General features: G+C 42.6%; 1 protein-coding gene across 1 annotated transcript in view; it reads right to left on the reverse strand.

Moving 5' to 3' along the window:
• The window catches only part of insyn1 (inhibitory synaptic factor 1), a 44,103-nt gene extending 31,348 nt beyond the window's left edge, over positions 1 to 12,755 (reverse strand). The window contains exon 1 of the mRNA XM_008283935.1: positions 12,384 to 12,755. Within this exon, the coding sequence (XP_008282157.1) occupies positions 12,384 to 12,527 (144 nt within the window). The 5' untranslated portion in view covers positions 12,528 to 12,755. The remainder of the gene's footprint in view (positions 1 to 12,383) is intronic.
• Positions 12,756 to 21,432: the final 8,677 nt, after the last annotated feature.

The following is a 21,432-nucleotide window of genomic DNA, read 5'->3' on the forward strand; positions in this document are numbered from 1 at the left end:
GAAGGCAGGGGACACCCTGGACAGGTCACCAGTCTATCACAGGGCTACTGAGTTCAATCAATACACCTTAAATTTTATTACAACTTTTACCATTACATTTGTTTTTACTTACTTTTGTTCATAACATATCCTTTAACGATGGCTGGATTTTCAAGCATGTACAAAAGTTATATGAACTTCAGCCAGAACTGCACACCAGCAGCACCAATCTCATGCTTATCAGACAACATCAGTGTTGTCCCGTCGTTATCTTTATGTTTCTTTAGCCAAACGGTTGCACGATCTTAAAACAGAGGATTACAAAAGTAGCTGAAGAGACTAATGGAAGTGCTTGAGTTTTCAGCATTGTGAGACCCCCGATAAGATCGTTCTATTAATAATCAAACAGCCATTTGACAACAGCTTCCTACAGGCCTCCCACCTGCGATCACAGACTTTTGTGTTCAGTGAAGCAAAACAATAAGCAAGTAGCCACGAGTCAGCGTGTCCATGTAACGCTACAAGCAATCACCCACAACAACTATTTAATATTAGCAGTGTAATGAAGTGGGATCATTTGAACACTACTTATGGCAACGGGGGACGTAAATACAGAAGATTAAAACACAGATGAGAATTATGAATATTAACGAGGAAAACATTGTCATCAGGAATCCATCAAATGTCAAAATGTTAATACCGTATACAGCAAATGGGCCATCAACATCGTTTCTACCTAAATATATAGTTTAAAAAATGATTGGCACAGCTCAATAATGAAAATAGATAGGACATTCAAGAAAGTTGCTAACCTTGGAAATCAGTTTAATTGGTGCATGTTATTAGTAAATTCATTTTTTCCCCCCGTCTGCTTTTTGCATAATCATAATTAATATGTGTCTCTCTAATCAGAACCTTGTAGCACACAGTCCACCGCAGCCGACTTCAACCTCGAGTCTCATCTCCAGTTAATATCCTTGACAATAACAACAGACCAAAAAGTGTAATTATATTTTTTCACCCTCACAGACCTTGCTGCTACGCATAAAAGTCAGAAATCTTCATCATCTCGGCCATAAACTGCCAACTGCACAGGTGACTGCGCCGATGACAAAAAATATTAATCACCCAAACTGTTTGTTGACATGTTCTGTCCCCCTTCTGCTCTTAGCTGTGTGTCTGAATAATTAGCCTGTCCTCTCTGCTGTGCCTCTTTCATTTCGCCCTGCCCTGCATTAGATAGTGTGTTGTCATGCTATTGACAATGACAGTGGTGGCAGCCATCCATGCCGTGCCACTGGCAGAGTGTGAGCTGCCAGGGCAAGGCAATGACAGAAAGAGAGACGGGGGGAGATTCCAGAAACATGGAGCGCTGTCTTTGAAGACACTCGACGGGGGTTTAATTTTTCTAGTTTTACAACCAAAAACTGAGAGAATTTAAAGGTGCTGCTCTTACAGAAAAACACAGCAACCGCGTACAAACATGTCATTACGACAAAGGCCACTTATAATGAGCTGAGAAAAAAGGGTTTCGTCTTTCGCAAATGAGCTGAATTCATACTGGAAGTATAACTCATTATCATGGCCAGCTTATTCACCTGCAGCCTCAGCACCTGCTCCACCAACACTTACTGGCACAAGCCTCACTCCATGCTGGATAGATAGCTTCCCTTTGGATACCATCCCCAACGAAATCTAACACCAACCATCCAGTATGCAAGCCAACAGCTCGCCACCTTGCCAAAACGACTGAAGACATAGTACACAAAGAATTGCAAAGCATAAATGTAGGCATCGACAGTCCTTGCCCACAATCTCCTACTCCCCGTCTATGCTGCGCCCTCCTCCCAGCATGCAAAGAGGCTTTCCGAGTGAACAGGTGTTACGTCTCGATGCAGCTCTGTGTGCCGCTCTGTTTTCCATGTGAATGCTTAAATTTTGGGATTCATGGGTTTTTAGTGCAGCTGTCTATGAGGCATCTTCGCAGGATTCACTTCTTTTATGATGATTAATATCTCACTGCCCAGATTTAGCTGTGTGGTCCTCAGATGGCCGCGTTGCTGCAGGATAATGATATATATATACCCAACAACAGTGCTTTATTTAAAGGTAGAAACTGTGGTTCTGGAGAGAGATTGTTGATATTTAGCTGCTTAGCATATTTGGATAATTAGCATTTGTATATGGTAATAATGTGGTTTAACCATCTATTTCCCTGCCATCTCCCCTCCCTGTTCCCCTGGCCTGTGCACAAGTACACATGTCCACAAGCAGGAAATATTGTTGTGTGCATCAGTCCAAGCCCCTTTGTATTTTTCAGAGTACACACAGAACAGAAAGCTAGTTGATCATGACGCGGTATTGAAATTATTTGCTAAAAAGTGATCAGTACTGCTGACTCTGCCTTTAACGTCAGACTTATTTTAGACCCAGCCAGTCTCACTCATTTGTGACATTCAAATCTTCACTCGCATAGTAAGTGACAACAAAAATAACTGATTCATTTAATAGGACAGATCCCTTCCAGGTCCATGACTCAGATTAGCGATGACACCCTAGGCCAAGCTCAGACACCCTGCTTAGATATTCAGACAGACAGGCTCCTCACAAAGTGAAGTAATTAATGACATTTAAATGTTAAATGGATCTTGGTCTAGTTGGCATTAATTAGGTGGATTAGAAACAAATCCCAGTAAGAGAATCAAATGTTTAGGCATTTCTTCAAGTTCTGGTGCTCACATGGCAAGGTGCATTACCTCCGTATGAACCTATTATTTCCTCTAAGAGTCTGTGATCTTGTAATCAGAGAAAACTGTGCAAATTCAACTAATCCCTTCATTATTTGCCACTACTCACAGTTGCGTCTATTTTCTGCAGTATTTCCAAAATTGTGGACAAACACAAAAATAAACCTTTTGCCGTTTAAAGTTAAAGTCACAAACTGTGGTTATGAGCCCATGAAGTTAAACTTCAGCCTCGGCTGACCAACTGAAAGTTTAATACATCTGAGGCTTTGTTGCCTCTTATTTCACATTCAAAAGCAGCTCTTGCGCCCTGGCTGTGTTTAATACTCCTAAACAAGCTCTGCCAGCTCAAATTCCAACAAACCATTCCCAGTGTTAGACAAACAAAGGCCTAAAACTAACCATTAGCTTTATGACAACACTGCGTAGGAAGCAGGAGAAAAATATCAACTTCCAGGCTAACTTATGGGAAAAAAAATAACTTTGGGAACTTTTGATGCTCACATTCAGACAAACATATGAAACATCCAACATCAGAGAACATATGGATGTTCATCTGTGAACATTTTTAAAGATTCATTTTTTTTACTTTGCAGTCTTGAGGGCTTTGAATTAGGAATTTAAATGAGTTTATTTTTAGTAAGTCTTTTCTTTCTATCTGTCACACGTACAGCTGCAAATCTCCATTTATGTGTCTAGTAGTATCATTCCTTCAGGAGCATGCAGCTGAGAAGAATTTGAATTTATACAACACCACACAACTCTAATTGAAGACAGCGGACTGAGAAAACGTTGCCAAAAGATGATGCCAAAAATTTGGAGTCTAAAAAGATGAATTTTCTGTGGCGGTGTCCTCATTTTGTCCTGTGTGTGCGTTGTTTTTCATGACACAAAGAAATTATGCTTGGGGGGGAATGTGCTTTGTAATAAATGGCCACAGTCTATGCTAATGCATAACTCTGACAACTTTCTTATAGAAACCTTGAAATGTATGTTTTTAGGTGATAAGATCAGAAGTCAAGTGCTTTCTGCCAAAGTAAACAGGAAGCAAAGCATCATTCTTCATTATTACATGAAATGATTTCTAAAAAATAAAAATAAAAAATTAACAAAAGTATAACGCTTGGGTGAATTTTCCTCCCTCATAAACTCACAACCGAGTATCAAACTCCAAGCACCCATTGAGAGCTCCGGCAAAGTGTTACTTTAAGTGCATTTCTTCCAGGATAGTTCATTAGTGCAGCGGCGTATTTGTTTTAATTAAGACAAATTACAACATTTTAGGCTTCTTTTTTTTTTTATTGCAGTTCTACACACTGTTAAAGTAAAAAGACCTGTGACACGGGCTGCACCATTTCACCGTAAAGATTTTGTGGAATAAATGACCTTCCCACTATACAAAATGCTATTTTACTGCCCCTTTAACTGCTAACATTAACTAGCAAGCCAGGAAGCCAAATATCCTTCAATTATTCATAGAAGTGATAAAATCTGGTGATAGTAAGGAACCAAAGAGCTCATCGTGCTATAAAATGAAAAACCAAATCACATCATCACAAGTGCACCCCCCCCTCACACACACACACGCTATGCAACATTACAGATGCCTCGCCAGAATTAGAGCCACATAAGTGAGTCATACTGTTGTAACTTGTCACACTTCTGTTTTTTTTTTTGGCAACTTTTCTCACCGCGGAGACTAAACCACCAGATGCGATATCATTTCCCCATGGTTCAGCCATCAGAAATGCTGAAGATTGTTTGTAATCTGAGAACACCTGCCTTTGTCATTGTGCGTCAGGATGGATAGGTTATGTGTTTAAACTTGAAATCCGTTAAATAAGCGTCAGAAAAAGGATACAGCTGCTTCGTTGTGTACCGTCTAAGTTCAGCTATTTCTTCTGGTTCAAACTGAACAATCTCATTTGAAACTGGGTTGATTTATGATGCATCACAGACTACGGCTAAAAATAAAAAGGAAGGACAAAAAAAGCCTCCTGATGATCTCTCAGTATAACACACTTCCAAAGATTGTAGCTGGATTAAGCTGCACCGCTGGTGAGTGGGTCGGCCCACGCTGCCCTGAGCTCGGAAACGGAGGAAAATATAGCATCTCTTCAACATCGGATCGCATTATTAATTTCTATTTCTCTTTTCGCATGCTTGGAAAAGAAACTGTATCCACACCTGGTGAAGGAGACAGTCTGACGGCCTAATGGAGAGAAAGCTGTCCCTCTGCGTACAGTATGCTTTGACACAATGAAATGATGTAGCTATTCTTGGAGGCTGCTTGTGCACTTCGATGGATGCCATTTTTCACACCATTAACTACAGCCTACTGGTTTTATTCACAGCACAGAGATAGGCCAAAACAATCCTAAACACGCCCACGAACGAGCACAATTGCAACAATTGATCTAAGCTGTTCCACCCAGTCTGTCGCAATTCTGTGCAGCAGGAGAAACCATTATCTCCATCCGCCCTTCATCTCTCCCTCTCTGTCTCTTTCTCTCTTTGCGCACATTCTCTGTCTTTCTTTGCTCTGCCTTTAACACCCTTTATTTCATCCTATTCAGCTCTATCCTTGCCTTGGGACAAGCAAAAGGGTTTGTGGCTGAATCACAAAGCAGAAACATGCATGGTTGGAAAAAAAAAAAAAAAAAGTTAAAATTCACTGCTTTATCTGTAACTGGCCCACAGTAGGTGTGTTACTTGATAAAAATCAATGAGCACAACGAGCGCAATTTTTTGGAGTGTTTACCTCAGCAGAGGTCTAACCTAAAGCCCTCATTACAGTCTGTGCTGAGTGCAGGGTTCGTGGAGGGAGGCAGAGCTCAAAGGGCCAGCTAATCCAGTGGGTCTTACAGGCATGATGGGCTAGTCAATATGCTGGGCCTGCATCCTAAAGAAGCTGGAGCTCCACAGCAGAGCTAGGTAAAAGAGGCTCAGGGGAATGCTTTGCGTGGTGCAGTTTTTATTCTCTCCACAGCTCTCAAGGTTAGATGCCGCTAAAGTCTTAACCCGTTGTTTACCTCTACTCCCTCCGTTCTTTGATCTCCCTTCAGTCCTGGATACTGCTTACTTTTTCAGTATGTGGGCCTGGGAATTAAATATACTACATTGTTACCGTTGCATGCCGGTCAGCTAAATGCACAAGATTGTGTGTAAAAATATCCCCTCTTTTTATTAAAGCAGTCATGGGTCATATTTGTGTCATTGTGTGTGTGTTGGTCGGCGGTGTCACGATGATGGATTTTCACTTGCAAACATGAGCACGACTGTGGCCAGGTCACAATCTATTTAAGATCACCTCACTCAAAAGATGATTGGACATTCCACCTCAAATCCCGGAGCAGTATTTCATCAGTCCGGAGAATAATTGAGACCCTGATTCACTCCAGGAACAGACAAATTTATGTGGAGCTCAGCTCAAGGCAGCAACACAGGTGTGGAGATGGCAGGGTGTTTTGTATTCAGTGAAGAATAGATAAGGCTCGAGGTACCTTGTTCTTGTTGTTTTCCTGAGCAAAGAGAACTCTGCTGGAGGCACGTCACCAAGTTTAATTTAGGAATTTAATTTCCACACACAAAAGAGGTCAGGCAAGGAGGAACAAATTGACAGACACAGCAGGCGGGTACTTGTCATTTCTTCCAAATGGCTTTTAATGAGAAGAAACCCTTTGGCCCAGGTACGGCAGGTTGAAGGGTGCTTTCCTCTGTGTGCGGCTACGCTTTCAGTGTAGCTCAGCGAGCGCTGTTGGCCCGCGAGGACAGCTGGACGATATGTTCACATGTCGGAGAACGGGCCAGACCCAGGCTTAATCTAAAGTAAATGGATTCTGTTGTGGAGAACAGGCTTGGCCATCCTCAGTGGAGATCACTGGGCTGTGGTCAACTGGGCAGTAAACCCACAACACTGGCAGCCAAATCAAAATTGTTGTTTTGTGGAAAATGATCCATCAGAACACAGCTTTGAGACTGATTGTAATTTCTAATTGTAGGCATTCATGTGGCCAAACAAAAAGAGCCACAATCACCTGCCAAGTTTATTATTCAGCCTATCAAGTCACCATTAATAGCTGGATTAATTTGGGTTTTATTTACTATGGATGTCCTCCAACATGTTGGCGCATATATAGTACAGGCACATTTATTATTGAAATGTACATTTTTTCAGAGTTTTGCCAGTTCTTAGGCTATCAGTACAGATATTTTTAATTTGTGGTGAAAATTTTTGTCTTCTTAATAAATCTGGATTTTGGTAAATGAAAGAAAGTACTTTATTGTATTACATACTTGTGAAGTGACACATCCTCCCCACAGGAATTTTCTAAAGTCATCGCCATGCCCTAAAATATTCCCTATAATAGGATCAACAATTTCATGGAATGAGAGCGTGTTTGCCAATGTCCTTTATATTGTTCTACTGCCTGAGTGGAAGTGCTGGTGATTACAAGAGCCCCCCCCATGGTTAAATGTTGAAGTGTTCTTGCTAAGCAGTTTTCTGCTCCGTGCCCTGCTCAGCAGCAGCATCAGCAGGGGGAAACAGAGTGAGGAAAGGATATGCCCCCTTCAGAAAAAAAAAATAAAAAAAAAATGGCCCTTTGATTTTGGTTTGAGTCTCCCTTGGGCTGCCTCTGGGTTTGGAACAGATTTGGTTCAGCGCTGAGTGCAGTAGCTTTAGCAGTGAGGGACCGTGCCCACCCGCCACCCTCCACCCCGACGCCGATGTGTCATAACTGGTTTCAGACTCGATCCAGAGACTGGCTTTGCCGGCCGGCTGTGAAGCTGTGAGTGATCTGGGGCCTGGTGTTTGGATACCTCACTGTCGACGCCAGGCTTCAACAACACAGCGTTTAAAACATGCCTTTGACATGAAAGACCACCACATAGTAGTATCCTGATCAGATCATTCACACGGCACTTTTTCTTTGACAGACTCCATTTTAGCACAATTGCCTTGATTTGACAGCCAGGCCAGTGGGATCATGCAGCTGGTATTGGGTGATGAATAGAAATTGAATAGACCACCCATTTGTGACACATGCATCTGCCATTTAGATGTGAACTAAGCTTGTTGAGCACGAGTTGTCTCTTCCAGAAACAAGCAAAACCTGAAAGCGAAGGCTGATAGTCCCGCTGTTGCTAATCACAAGTGAAAACACGATGACTGTGTTTTTTTATTTTTGTGGCTCAAAAGCATTCATGACACACTTAAAGCTCTATTATATCATCTGAAACTGCTCGGTGGCCAGTCTCATTATTAGAGTTGTTACTCAGTACTACATTCCCCTGAAAAAGCTGACATTTGGTGCGCACACATTTCACCTGACACTAGTGTTTTGCTGCTGCCTCTGTCCTCCGTCTTCAGGCCGGTAGTAAGCCAGTCTCCAGCGTTACATGAGCATATGCACACAAATACCAAAAGGCTGACTTGATAGAGGCTGGTGTCCAGGACATGCTGTGCTCTGCTACTGATAATTGCTCTTTGTCCGGCTTATATTCACCGCTCTCTCTTGGAGCTTTAATTCTACAAGTCCTGATTGCCTTCCTGTGTTCATTTGTCTTGAGCTGAGCACAGACATGAAGCATCGTCTACTCATGCTATCATTCTGCATAATAACAACATCCACATAATAACAGTCCATCATTCCTGTTTGGTTCCATATAAAGATGAGTAGCTCACTGCCAATCCCGTTTCCCCCCACCTCCAAGTCCATGCCGCTGCTGCTTTTCCCCTGATTAATTTTTTATTTTTTTTTTCCCCTTTACCACTTCATTAAATTCTTTCAATTTACCAGTCTGAATCTCGCTAATAACCAACATGGGTGCACTCCTACATTTGTTTCCATAGCTGCTCTCCTTTCATTGAAATTCCACTTTAGCAGAAGTAACAACTCAGGCTTCACAGGTTGCTTTGTATTCTGTTTGGTGCTATTTTCCTCCTCTTGTTTATCCTCAGACTTCCAGAAAGTCCAAGGTTGACATGATATCTAAATGAATTATTTCTTTTAGAGTTGCCACTCCTGCCAGTATTATTATTACAAATGGAGTAGTTTATCAGTATATTACCTTCCGATGTCCTTCCTTTAGGTCCTTCTCATTTTGCCTGTCATGAGGCCTGTAATGGGATTCACAAGTAAGACAGGCTGCATTTGACAGTAATGGGCTTTTAAAGGGAGCAATCTTGAAAAACTATCCGTGCTCTGTATTACATTTTTCTTTAACATGTAAAGGAGATTTGCTGCCTGAGACTGGGCTGCAGCAGGAGCAGACAACAGTGGCACTTTATGTGATTCTGTTTGAATTATAATAACTTTCTACTAATTTTATAAAGAATCTAGATTGTGTTTGCTCTCTGTAATATTAGCAAATGCATCGTTTTAGGCAGTTGCTGTAATTTAACATGCTGTGGGGGCAGGTAGCCACATTTCATGGGTGTTCACAAAGTAAATAGTAAACTGGCAAAACTATAATGGATAATGCCAGTGACTTTTAAACCTGTTTTTGTGAGGACAAATTAAGAACTGTTGTGCTGTTGCATTGGCTGCCATGTTAATTCAAAGATGGCACAGTATTAATGTTGCTACCAGAGGACTGGGATGGATACAAACCTGCTGTCAGGGTTTGACAGAAACTGCACAAGTCCTCACTAAAATGAAGTTTCCACAGTATTGTTTTCTTAATTCACCACTCATTTCTACTCATTTTTCAAGTTCCCACAAAGTGGCTTAATGTTTGTGGAGTTTTTAGTCGAAGTAGCGTTCCTTCTAAAACCCTTCTGATGCCGTGCACTAGCCACACAGCTCGTGGCATTCCCATTTACATAACAGTGATTAAAGTTTAATAGTGGGTTCACCACAGGGTTCAATTAGACTCTGCTGCGTGTTGTGATAGAGACTCAAACTCTGGTGACTATGGTGAACCTATTTTGGCCACTATTTAAGACGTAAGTTGGCCAAGTCCTCCAGGGAAGGGATTTTTTAGCAGTGATGATGATGAACTGTGGCAGACAGAAAAGTAAGACCCAGTGGTGACCCTCTTTTAACATTTCTGTGCCTGTTTGGACTTCTAAAATGTAATTCTGGTTATTTTCAACCAGAGTCTTTTCCTAGTTTTTAGTGTGATGTTGACTGTGCTCAGTTTTTATTCACCAAGGTTACTGACAGTGATTATTACCAATTTTTTCATATTTTGTTCTGCTGGGGAAAAAAAGAAAAATCCCAAATCTGCAGCAGTCAGTATGTTGGACATTCTACTCCATGTTAAACAGCAGGTCTAGTTGTTTTCACCTGCCGTGCCAAGTGTTGGCAAACCAATTTTAAAAATTATTTTCAAACATTTTCTGTGTCACCTACCTCTGTGGATATGAAAATCCCTTTGGGCCTTGTTAAATTTTTCCTTGGTGCTTGAAATATTTATTCAATTATAAACTGGTAAACTTTGCAAATCCTCATTTAAAATGTAGCAATGAAAGTGTTATTCCCTGCACTCTAATGGCCTAAAAATATTGAAATACATTTTTAAAAAAATTGTTGATGCATGAGGCTATGAATACCAGACAGCTAGAACTTGATTAGCAAACCTTCCAAAACGTACCATTTTAATTCGTTTGATGGTATGGAGTAAATGGTCTAAATGAACACTGCAATATGCAATGTGCCCTGAAGGCAATGGACAGGATCAGAAAATTGAATGTAGGCAGATTCTGATGTGATGTGACTAATAATGTGTTAAAACGAGGTGCTTCAATCGCTTCTCAGTGTCCGCTTTCGGCCACTTGGCACAGCAACACTGTACATATGTGATTTTAAGCTATGAAAGCAGTGCTGTGAAGTAAGTTTAGTAACACACTCTTAACTTCTTAATTTATGGGCAGCTTTGTGCTTTGGAGTGTCAGCTTTAACTCCTCGGAGCACTGCAGTATCTCCAGTTCCCCAAAGACCTTGTGGGTGATAATCAGTCATTACTGCTCCTTCACTGAGTTATTTATTTCACTACATTCACACGGCAATTCATCATTTATTTATGTGACAGTTGTTATCTATTACGGTGTTCCTTTCATGTGGCCAAGAATGAGAGATTTTATGGAACATTAGGCTTCCATGCATCTGATGGCGCGACACCGATTCTGTTTCTTCATCTCCCCTTGATACAGTCTACAATCTCTTAGGTCAGTTAATTGCAGGATATTGATACCAGCGTTATGACTGCCACTGCAGCTAATATGATTCCTTAGCAATTTCAATATGTGGGATTGTGCACTCCCAATAAAAAATGACATTTGAGCCACTTTGCAGAGCCCTCTCTAATGGGGTCTGGGATAAGAATGGTAATACGCGTCGGAGCTGGCAGAAGCACAGGGCCGTGTTTTTGTTTATAAATAGCTCCAGCCAGCATTATTCCACTTGCAGTTGTCCCATAATCATCAATCACTTCCCGCACGTGGGCCGGCTTCTGCTGCTCACCAGAGAGAAGGTGCTCCGCGAGCTGTGCCCTTGCACCTCCAACTGTGCAAGTACATAAAGTAGAGCGTAGTGAGCGGGGACAGGGCTGGGAGTCGGGGAGAAGAGGTGGTGGTGGTGGGGGGTGGGGAAGGTGCCTGTGCAGTGATGGAGTGAGTTATGACAGCTTCACCCTGGCTGTTCAAACTCCCCCCACCCCTCCACGCTCCTTCTTCAGGTCATTACATGCACCCACATCCACCATTTCGCTCCTTCAACGCATTTAGACGCGTACGTAGATACGCTCCCTCCGCGTCCGTGATCCGAAGCAGGTGGGAGGCTAATCATGTGACGTGCTCGGAGGACGTGGGACGGGTCAGACACAACTGTTTGCTCAGGTTTCATTTGTCTCTGTCTCGCTATCTGTCTTCATCTGTGGAGGGGCTTTTTGCAAGACGAGCTCACAGCTCTGAGGACACTGCAGGGGGAAGAGATTCTGCACTCTCTCATGCATGAACATATGTCCTCCGATTATCAGCCAGCACACATACGTTTGTTTCAGCCCATATAGTTGCATGTGCATATGAAGTGTCTGTCGTTTCTGATTCTTGCTCAGACTGTGTACTGTACACACACACACACACACGCAGACACACACGCTCAAATATTTCAGTGTTACCATGGTAGTTGCGAAAATACAGTAAGAATCCAGCTGATCCTTAACAAAATGGTTATATAACTATTGCGGCGCTAAGTCCTGTATCTTATCTAAGCCTGCGTCTGTATTTTCTTTGAGCTTGGCTTTGCTGCTTTTCAACAGCTCTTCACATCTACTGTACCTCCCACAAGACACCGCTGAACACATGAAGGACATTTGTAATTGCCGATAAGCAACTGTTTTGTTGATTGTAAACGAAAGACAGCCTCGTCGCGGTAGTAATCAACAGTATCCTCCTACAGCAAACGCACAAAAAAAAAAAAGAAAAGTGAGATCTCATCACTTTCAAATCTTAATCAAAATCTCCATGCTGCGAAGAGAATTTTACACCTAATTAAATGCAGCCTACTGGAGAAGCACACCCACCTGGCACCCACATTCTCTCCCTACCTGCCCCTCTTTCTCTGTTTTCCCTCTAAACTCCCCCCCCCCCCCTCCCTCCCTCCCTCCCCACCTCCACCAAAAGCCTGATAAGTGTAAGCTGATTTTGATCCTCACCTCCCGGAGTTCCTTGGCCACATCCTTGAGCTCTTTGAGAATGCCTTCCAGCTGGTCGATCACCATCTTCATGTGGCTGCGGATGCGTTCTCTCGGGCTGGGGGTCTCAGAGGTGTCCCGGGCCGGAGCTCTGCTGAGGGACATCCTTTACAGGGCGACGTGGGGCCAGTGGCCAACAGGCTGAGGGCGTGGGGGAGCCGAGTCGGGGTCCATGTCTTTGGCTACGAGGAGCCTCAGTGCTACTGATCCGAACAGGGGCCCCGGCCACGCAGGGAGACCTCAACATCTTAAAAGCACCTGGGCAGCCAAAACACCTTGCCTCGCCCGCACACTCGGCACAGGGTCACACTCTGACATCCATGCCTTCTGGTTGACACTTCCAGAAATGAAGAGAAAATGAGCATGGGAAAAGTCAAACGCAGTAAATCCATGGAAAAAGAAGAGGCAAAATACATGGGCTAAAGCTGGTATCAAACTCTTACATAATCGTGTTGAGCCAACTCATCTCGTGTGTCAGTGTGTATGTTTGAAATTGTTCCCGAGGAGATGCTATTTAAAACGCCTGTCTATACAGGGAAAAGACTTTTTCCTTCTTCCACTTGTCCTGTACAATCTTTTTTACTTGTGAAACACAGTGACATAATGGCAGGCTAACATACAAAAGTGAAAGCAGAAAAGGGGTTTATGTTAACCCTTTTGCAGAATGAGCTATCCAGCATAGATAGAAAAATAGAACTCCCAGCAGTGGCTCAATTTTCAAAATGATCGTGTTCTATTTTATTGGTGGCCAGCGGGGACAAGATTTGCCTTCTAAATATAGTCCCTCAGTGAGGGCTACTGTCTTTAAAGAGAGGAAAGGACAGATCCTGTTGGGAAAAAAAAGCGATTATTCCTCTGTGCAGTGTGTCGTTTCCTTCTCCGGGGAAAAGAAGAAGAAGAAAAAAAAAAGATTCTCAGAAGAAACTCACATCAAAATAAACTTTGCTGCACATCCATTTTCTTTGCAGATGATGACCTAACCATGTTGTCCTTCATTGCTCGTCCATGAAAGGGAGGAAGGTAGGTGTGGGTCTTTTCACAGAGCGTCCAATCTCCCCCCCAACGCAGGACTCATTCCAGGTGGCGTGGGATCAGAATGAATTGATTTCTAAGCCAGCGGAACGTGACTTGTGATGAGAATTTGTGGAGGGATAACAACAAAATTCATGGTGCCGATGAGACATAGTAACAAGGTGGCTGGAAGGCAAACGAGCACCTTCCCCTGGAATTTGGGTGGCAGCTTGTCTTATGCAACAACGCTCTCCAAGTCCTCTCGCAAAAAACACTGACCCACAGCAGTCCACAGGGGTGTGCCCAAAAACCAAGGGAGCAGAAAGAGAAAAGGATTCTCTTCTCTCCTTCAGTTGTTGCTAAGGGAACCCGGTCTGCCTGCTTGTGCTGTGATTGGATAATTATTTTACTTCTTATCCGTGTAGTGTGTGTTTTCTCTGTGGACCCTTTTCAGAGAGGCAAAGAGCTCCGTGCCATCCAGCAGGACAAGATAAATCCCGTGAAAGCTTCCCAAAGGAGCCCCGGAGAACAAGCAGGGGGGAGAGCTTCTCGCCAAATCCAGGGTGATGCCACTGCCTCGGGGTACGCCGGCCAATCACACATGGCACCTGGTCAGACGGAAAGGAAAGCAATCACTTATCGCTCATGTGTCATCTCCCCTTACCTTTCTGGTCCTCCCTCTTTCTCTAAATCACAGCAGCATTTAAAAAAAAAAAAAGAAGCAACAGAGTGAAGGAGACTCGGAGATGGACAGGAATTAACTGACGATGTTTAGCTGCTGTTAAAATAATCTCTTGCTTCAGCAGCACTTGCCTCACAGACACACACACACACACACACACCCGCTGGGACACACACCTACTCACCTTTCCTGTGCATCACTTTTCTGTTGCTATGCCCAGAGCTCACTGTCCAGGCACAGCAGGATCACTCAAGCTACACACAACCTGCTGGTTCTTTAGAAGTCCCTCTGTCGCACACACTAACATCTTCTCTTCTCACCATCTTGCTGTTCTCTCTCTCTCTTCCTCTCTCTGTCTCACACTCACACACACACACACACACACACACACACACACGCTTGCACACACACTCGCACACACACACCCCCCCTCCCCTACTTACTGTCTTGACAGAGAGAGAAGCTTCTATCAGCAGGGTTATTTCACTCTGAGGCTGTGGCTCATCAGAGGAGGAGTAGAAGTGGAGGATGAAGCTGTGGAGGAGGAGGAGGAGGAGGCAGGAGGCATGAGATGGGAGCGATGAATGGCCCTGATAGCACTCTGAGAAGGGAGAGAGGAGGCTGAGGATGACTAAGAGCCAGAGCGCTGAGGAGAGCTCCCGCTTCGGATTGTGATGCTGCTGCTGCTGCTGCTGCTGCTGCTGCGGCCGCTACCATCACTCAGATAACTGTGCTGCTGAAAACACGCCACCCGTCATCCCCATCAGCATTCGCCCGCATCTGGAGGCAGCAGACAGAACGGCTGAGCTGCTGCCGTGAAAAAGGAGCTGTGTGATTCTTGTGACAGCCTCTCCCTCTTTGTCTATTGGCCTGTTTTGGTCTCTCTCTCCCCCCCGCTCTGTCACTCTTTCTCTTTCTCCGTCCCCCGTCTCTCTGCCCCTGCGCCCTCACTGTGTCCTCGCTGACTGCCGGATGAAGGGAAGCTGATGCCAGAGTTTATCGTGGGGCTCAGGCTCCTGCCAGCACCACTCGGCTCTTCTGCTCGGCTCTGTGGAGGAGGGGCTTGGTGCTTTAAAGGCACAGTGTATCGGCCGGTCCCTCCTCTGCTCCGCTCCTCTCCTGCCTTCTCCTCTCTGCTGCTGCCGTCGACACTCCCTCACTATCTGCTCTCACACTGCCTATCTAGCCTTTGTCACAGTTCTGTCGAGGGTGTTATCTCTCTCTTAAATCAAGATGAAGTCTTCCTCTGCTGCCAGCCAAGCAGTCTCTGGGGACGGGGTGTCCAAAGATCCCTGGCTGTTACATCATTAATATACAAAGCAGGTTGGTGTTTGATGACCTCATCTGACTGAGAAACAGAAATAGGGAGGGAGGACCAGCATGACTTTTTCTCTCCCTTGTCCTCTTCATCAGGATTTTTATTTTCGACACAAGACGCGGCCCTGCATATTCCTACCAGAGGCGCCCCTAATATGAAATTAGTTTTCTGAGGCAAATTCAAAACGTCAATCTCTCGAGAAATGCTCGTCAGCTTCTAGAGGGTTTTGGCAGATAACTGTAGTGAACAGCCAGAGGCTCTGTGCATTCCTTAGCATAAGTGTAAAGAGAAATGCAGAGTGGATTCAGGTTAGGTGGGTCTTTCATGCAGATGAATTTGTTCTGGTGTCCTCTGTGGTTTCTACTACGAGGATCACAGACATTATGCTGATGCTGTAAGGCTAATTGGAAGAATATTCTGCAGTATAATAAATTCTCTTTTGCATGTTTTCTTTGATTAATAAATGATTGAGTTTGGCTTTAAAAAAAATAAAAAATGCTTCGTATTCCGTGTATCCATCTCTGAGTACACAGTCACATTGTGTCGTCTCAGGACTTCGTCAATTTTTTTTTTTGTGTCTTCACATTCTAGTCGAGTACATTGTGGCTCCATGTGGAGTTAAGGACTGCAATCGGATCCTGTGCCTTTCCATTGCATTTACACATAACTGGTGCAGTGTTGCACAGACGAGATGCTTCTCACAAACTGCTCCCTGCAAGAAACAGGTGTCCTTGAGCATGCCTTTTTTTTTTTTTTTTTGTAGCTTCACTGCTTAGTCTCTCTGCACATATGGGAGGCTCCCTACTGAAAACACAGCAACAGTTTGCAGCACTTTTTCTTTTTTTTTTTCTTCGTGACATGACAGAAATTCCTATTTGCCCTTTTTGGGTATTCATAGTGTATTTAATTGAGCTTTCCCTAAAAGAGAGAATGCAAAGTAAATGATGTCTCAGTGGAAACGCCCAGGTGCACAACACTGATAGCTCCATGGCAGAGATGCTTTCATTGGAAGGGAATTGGATTATTTCCCCCTGTAAAATATATATTTTTAATGCTAAGGTCATCCCTACTTGTGAGTTTTACTAGAATTCTGGAGTGGGTCCAGCAAAATATTGGTTCCACTTAATATTTCAGCCTTGGATTTATTATGCCGTGCTGTTTATAGAGACGTTTTATAGAACGTAATTTTTTTCTAGTTGAGCGCAGGCTGACAAACAAGCACAAAGATGCATAAACACAATAGTACACACACAGGCAAACGCAGGCACTGACCCACAAATGCACACACTGACTACACACACATAAGCATTTGAGTAGACATTCCTATCCAGGGGAAACTATATTGGTAATTTGGTAGCATCAGAATAAAGCCCAGGAGAATTTTATTTGACTTGTATTGTTTATCTCCCAATACATGTACCTCCAAATAATCGATCATATCATATCTTATTTGATGCCGAAAGGATCAAGAGTCTTTTTTTGTTGTTGTTGTTGTTCATTCTTTGGCCGTCTTCCACATAGTTTCTGGGTTCACACTCACTGGTACAGGACGTACACAGGATTTATTTTTTATAATAAAGTGTAGAGAGGGGAGCAACAACAATCAATATATATGCTCTGTATCCTCCCTGTGTGTACACAGCATACTCATATATGATTACAGGGCTGGATGGGATGAGCTTAAGAGCATTTTGGCTTATTTATCAGCAGGCACACTGGTGCCAGTTTAATATGTAATAGAAAAGCTTCAAATGTAGAAAACACTAAATAAAATACATTGTCTCATCCAAAAGCCAAAAAATTAGTTGGTTATTTTGCTGCTTTTACAAACTTGTGGCGAGACTTTAGAATTCTTCATGTTGCATGACAGGAGGCTGCCCTCTGAGCCGGACTATTGATTTTATATGTTGCTTTAAAGCTTATAAGAATAGTTTCTCATTTTGGGAAAATGCTCTTTCACTAGTTGCAGAGAAGACTGATATCACTCTCTCACTATAAAGTAAATATAAGGGTACAGCCAGCAGCCTGTTAGTGTAGCTTAGTATAACATGTGGAACGGGGGGTTACAGCCAGTCTGGCTCGGTCCAAAGGTAACAAAATCCACCTACTGAAACTTACAAATTAATATGTTGTCCATCCTGATTTTTTAAAACAACTCATTGCGGTGTTTGTCTTTCTTGGCCGGGCTCGGTCTGTAGGTTGTCCTCAGCTTTGCCAGACGACTAGGGGTGAATGCTAGAGGTGATTGTCCTTCAATAATAGCCAGTCTAACAGTTTTCTTCAGTTTCCAGTGTTTGTGCTAAGCTAACTTATATGTAAACCAAAAGACACCAAAATAGCAAATGTTTCACCTACTGGATGTTATGTGTACATATTCACTTCCTCCTTAGAAGACAAAAATGATCTAAATGCAAGAAGTACAAAATATTAAATATATACATGAATAAAACTGCTTTGATAATGTTGAAAAGTAACTTTATGCTTCACTTCAGTGATCTGCGTGGGGCTGTTTTCCATCTACCCGGCAGACCACCCCTCCTCCAGCAATACATCACTCTTTCCTCTTCACTAATTAGCTCGTATTCAGCCCTCAATACCCCTGATTCCCTTCTTTGCTCGAAAAGCTGCAAACACACAGAACCTCCTGTCCTCTGCAAGGAATCTCGCTCCGATGTGCGTCGTCCTTTATACCTTTATACCTTCTCCATCCGTGAGTGTCAGTCGTTGATGCCGTCACATTACCCAACATTGTTCCTGCATTATTTTCACTCTGAATTTCAGCCAGAATCTCTTGTAGTGTATCGAGATATTTTGAGAACAAACAGACAAGCTGACATGGGAAAAGCATGACCTTGTTTCTCATTTGTCAAGGGATAAGGAACGATTTGTGGCATTATCCCTTTAATTAATCTGTCTCCATTATGCTTTTCCTCTCCTGGCCATTGTGTGGCACTGTGGTGTAGTTGTGACGTGCTGCTTTGTCTCTGCTCTGACTGAAGACTAAAATGGTGGACAGACAGAGAAAAGTTGCATGTTCTCGGTAGTCGACTGAAATATTAATTATAACATGACACGAATGCCGTGTGAAGAAATCACATGAAAACATGATGCAGAATCAAAGTGGGATTAATTGCATTTTTTTAATGCACGTTCAACATACATTCATGAATTAATTAGGAGACGATTGGCCGCCAGTTCGTGTGTAGCATGTTTTATTCACAAGTATGTATAGTCAAACGGTTTCCACTGGTGAAATACACTCTCCCAAAGAGGCTGAAGTATTTTTTCACGTAATCTCCGTAAATCATATTCCCATAAGTGAAGGTTTTGGCTTTATGATGACTGAGACTGAATGATGATTTGCCAACCAAAGGAATTGCAAGGCACATCTGGCATCTGAAATATGCATGGCCAAACACAGACATTTTAGCTTGTTTACAATTTCCAGTTGTGTCCTTGATTTCATACCGACAAACACTAAGGGACAGAGAGCTCCGACCCAGCCTGTCTTACAGTGACACCAGTCTCTCCTCTTGCCTGTCTACTGACCTTTTGATATTTCAGTCTGCATCCTGTGTGTGTGTCTGTGTGTGTGTGTGTTTGTCTGTATGTGTGCAGGTTTTTTTTTTTTCCTTAAGGAATCATGCAGCATGCAGAGGAGTAGAGGCTGTCTCAGACCATAACACCTCGTGATGGATCAGTGCTCTTACACAATGAAATGAAGCTTAAGTGTTTGATTGATTTCTCATTTGCTTTATTCACCAGTGGTGACAATGTGGACAGTGCATGCGGCTGCACCGGGGCCCCTGGCATGAGCGCTAACCCCTGTGTCATTGTCAAGACGCGTTTTGAGCTGAAATTGCTCAACAGTCTTCTGTCTGTTTTTTTTTGCAGATCAATGTGGGCCTCTATAATTTAGAGTGTGACATGATTGGGGGAGTCAGAGAGACAGCAGATATGTGTGTTTGTATGTGCGTGGGTGAATGCGATTAAAGTTAAAAGTGAACGACAGATGACAGAATTTCGCCTGCTACTGTTTTGCTCGCATGAATGAGACATAGCACCACATTCAAATATAAATGTACCTGCTGCCACAAGGTATTGGAGCCCTGTTCATGAAGTGAACTCTTAAACATACATGCAAGGAGTGAAGGTAATCGGAGATGCTTTGGAGGGGAAAAAAAAAAAAACCTGTACGACAGAAGACTTCCAACTGAAGCAAGCTGTGATAATCAGGATAACTGATGATTGATGAGTTACCAATAATAGTCTGTGTATTAAGAGAGTATCATCGCAGGGGACACATATAAAATATATTTTGTTAAGCTAAGTGGTGACTGTGTGCCTGTTTTTGCAGAATTTGGATTTTGTTTTTTCTATTGGTTCGCTGAAGATCATTTAAAAAAAAAAAAAAAAAGATTTCATCCATAAAAAATCCATCCATACAATATTTTTGATAACTTGTAGGCGGACTAAGTCAACACTTGCTGCTGCTCTATATCAAGTGGTAAAAAAAAGTGTTCAGATGGTTTATATAAGTACCAATTCAATTCAATTCAATTTTATTTGTATAGCGCATATTTACAACAACAAGTCATCTCATAGCGCTTCACAAAGGCAGAGACAGAAACACCCAACAATCCAAAACATTTGGATTCCCTATAAGCTTCAGCAATCCAAAAGCAGTCCGCAAGCAGTGGGAAGGAAACGAAAACCCCCACAGGGGGGAAAAAACCTCAGACAGAACCAGGCTCAGGGAGGGACGGCCATCTGCCTCGACCGGTTGGGTGGATGTAGGATGAATTATAAAATTTAGTTTACAGTTAAACAAGTTATTAGAAGTTATTGTCCTTTTGTAACAGGAGGCATCATGGTGGGGGCAGCAGGATACAGAAGATGAGGCCAGCGGCTGTAATTCAGGAGCTCCAGATCCAGAGACATCCACAGAGAGAGCAGGCGCAGGAGAACCTCGGGGGGAGTCACAGAGTTAGTCATATGTAATGGTGATATACAACTATATAAACATATACATACACACACACACACACACACACATATATACAAATGTGAAAATACTCTATAGCAAGTAAAATGTAAAAATCCTACTTATGTCACAATACATAAGTATTAGCAGCAAAATGCACTTGACTCATTTTCCTGTTGTTGTTATTATTATCATTGTTGTTGTTATTATTGTTACTAGTAGCTTTTAATTACATTTTTCATTATTATTATTACTGCTAATCTGAAGGCAGAGAGTCAACCATCAGAGATTTTCTCATTAGTCCGTACTCCTCACATCTGAGCGAGCATTGTCATTCTCATGCCCCAGTTCTGCTTTAAACTTTTTAAAACTTATTTAAAGTGTCAAAAAAATAATAATTACTTCATCTTTAGTAGCCTTTCCAGAAGTACTTGTCATCAAAGACTCACAGAAAAATGGGTGGGTGTCCATCCTGACTGTGGGCCCTTTCCAAAGAGGTCGCAAGAGAAATCTGAAGAATGTGTGATGAGAAATGGAAAGAAGAACAAGCTCAATGGTGCTATACACGTTTATTTTTGGTTTATTTGCACTGAATCTTAGCTTTTTCTCTAAAATATTGCATGATCCTACCCATTTAAATGAGGCCATCTGAGAAAATTTTGAGGGAGAATCACTCTGGACTGGAATATAAATAATTGATAAATATGTGAAATGTGTTGTGAGTTCCAGCTGCACACTTCTGGCTTGATTTTCTTTTTTTTTTTTAGTTCTCGCCTGCTTTAGACTTGAGCAATATGTTGGGTTTTTAGTTGTTTTTTCCCCCTCCAGCAAAATTAAACTTGTAACTACATCCAAAAATAAAACTGTAAAATTGTAGTCAAGCGCTGTGCTTGAACTAAAGTATGTAGTTACTTTCTGCCACTGTTTCTGCCTTTCTGCTGGTTTATTGTTGCAAAGCTTTTGCAGTGAAATGGCAGCAAGAGGTGTTCAGCTGATTTAAAGATGGAGTATGCAA

The sequence above is a fragment of the Stegastes partitus genome, unplaced genomic scaffold (genome assembly GCF_000690725.1).
Source record: "Stegastes partitus isolate 25-593 unplaced genomic scaffold, Stegastes_partitus-1.0.2 Scaffold333, whole genome shotgun sequence".
NCBI lineage: Eukaryota > Metazoa > Chordata > Actinopteri > Pomacentridae > Stegastes > Stegastes partitus.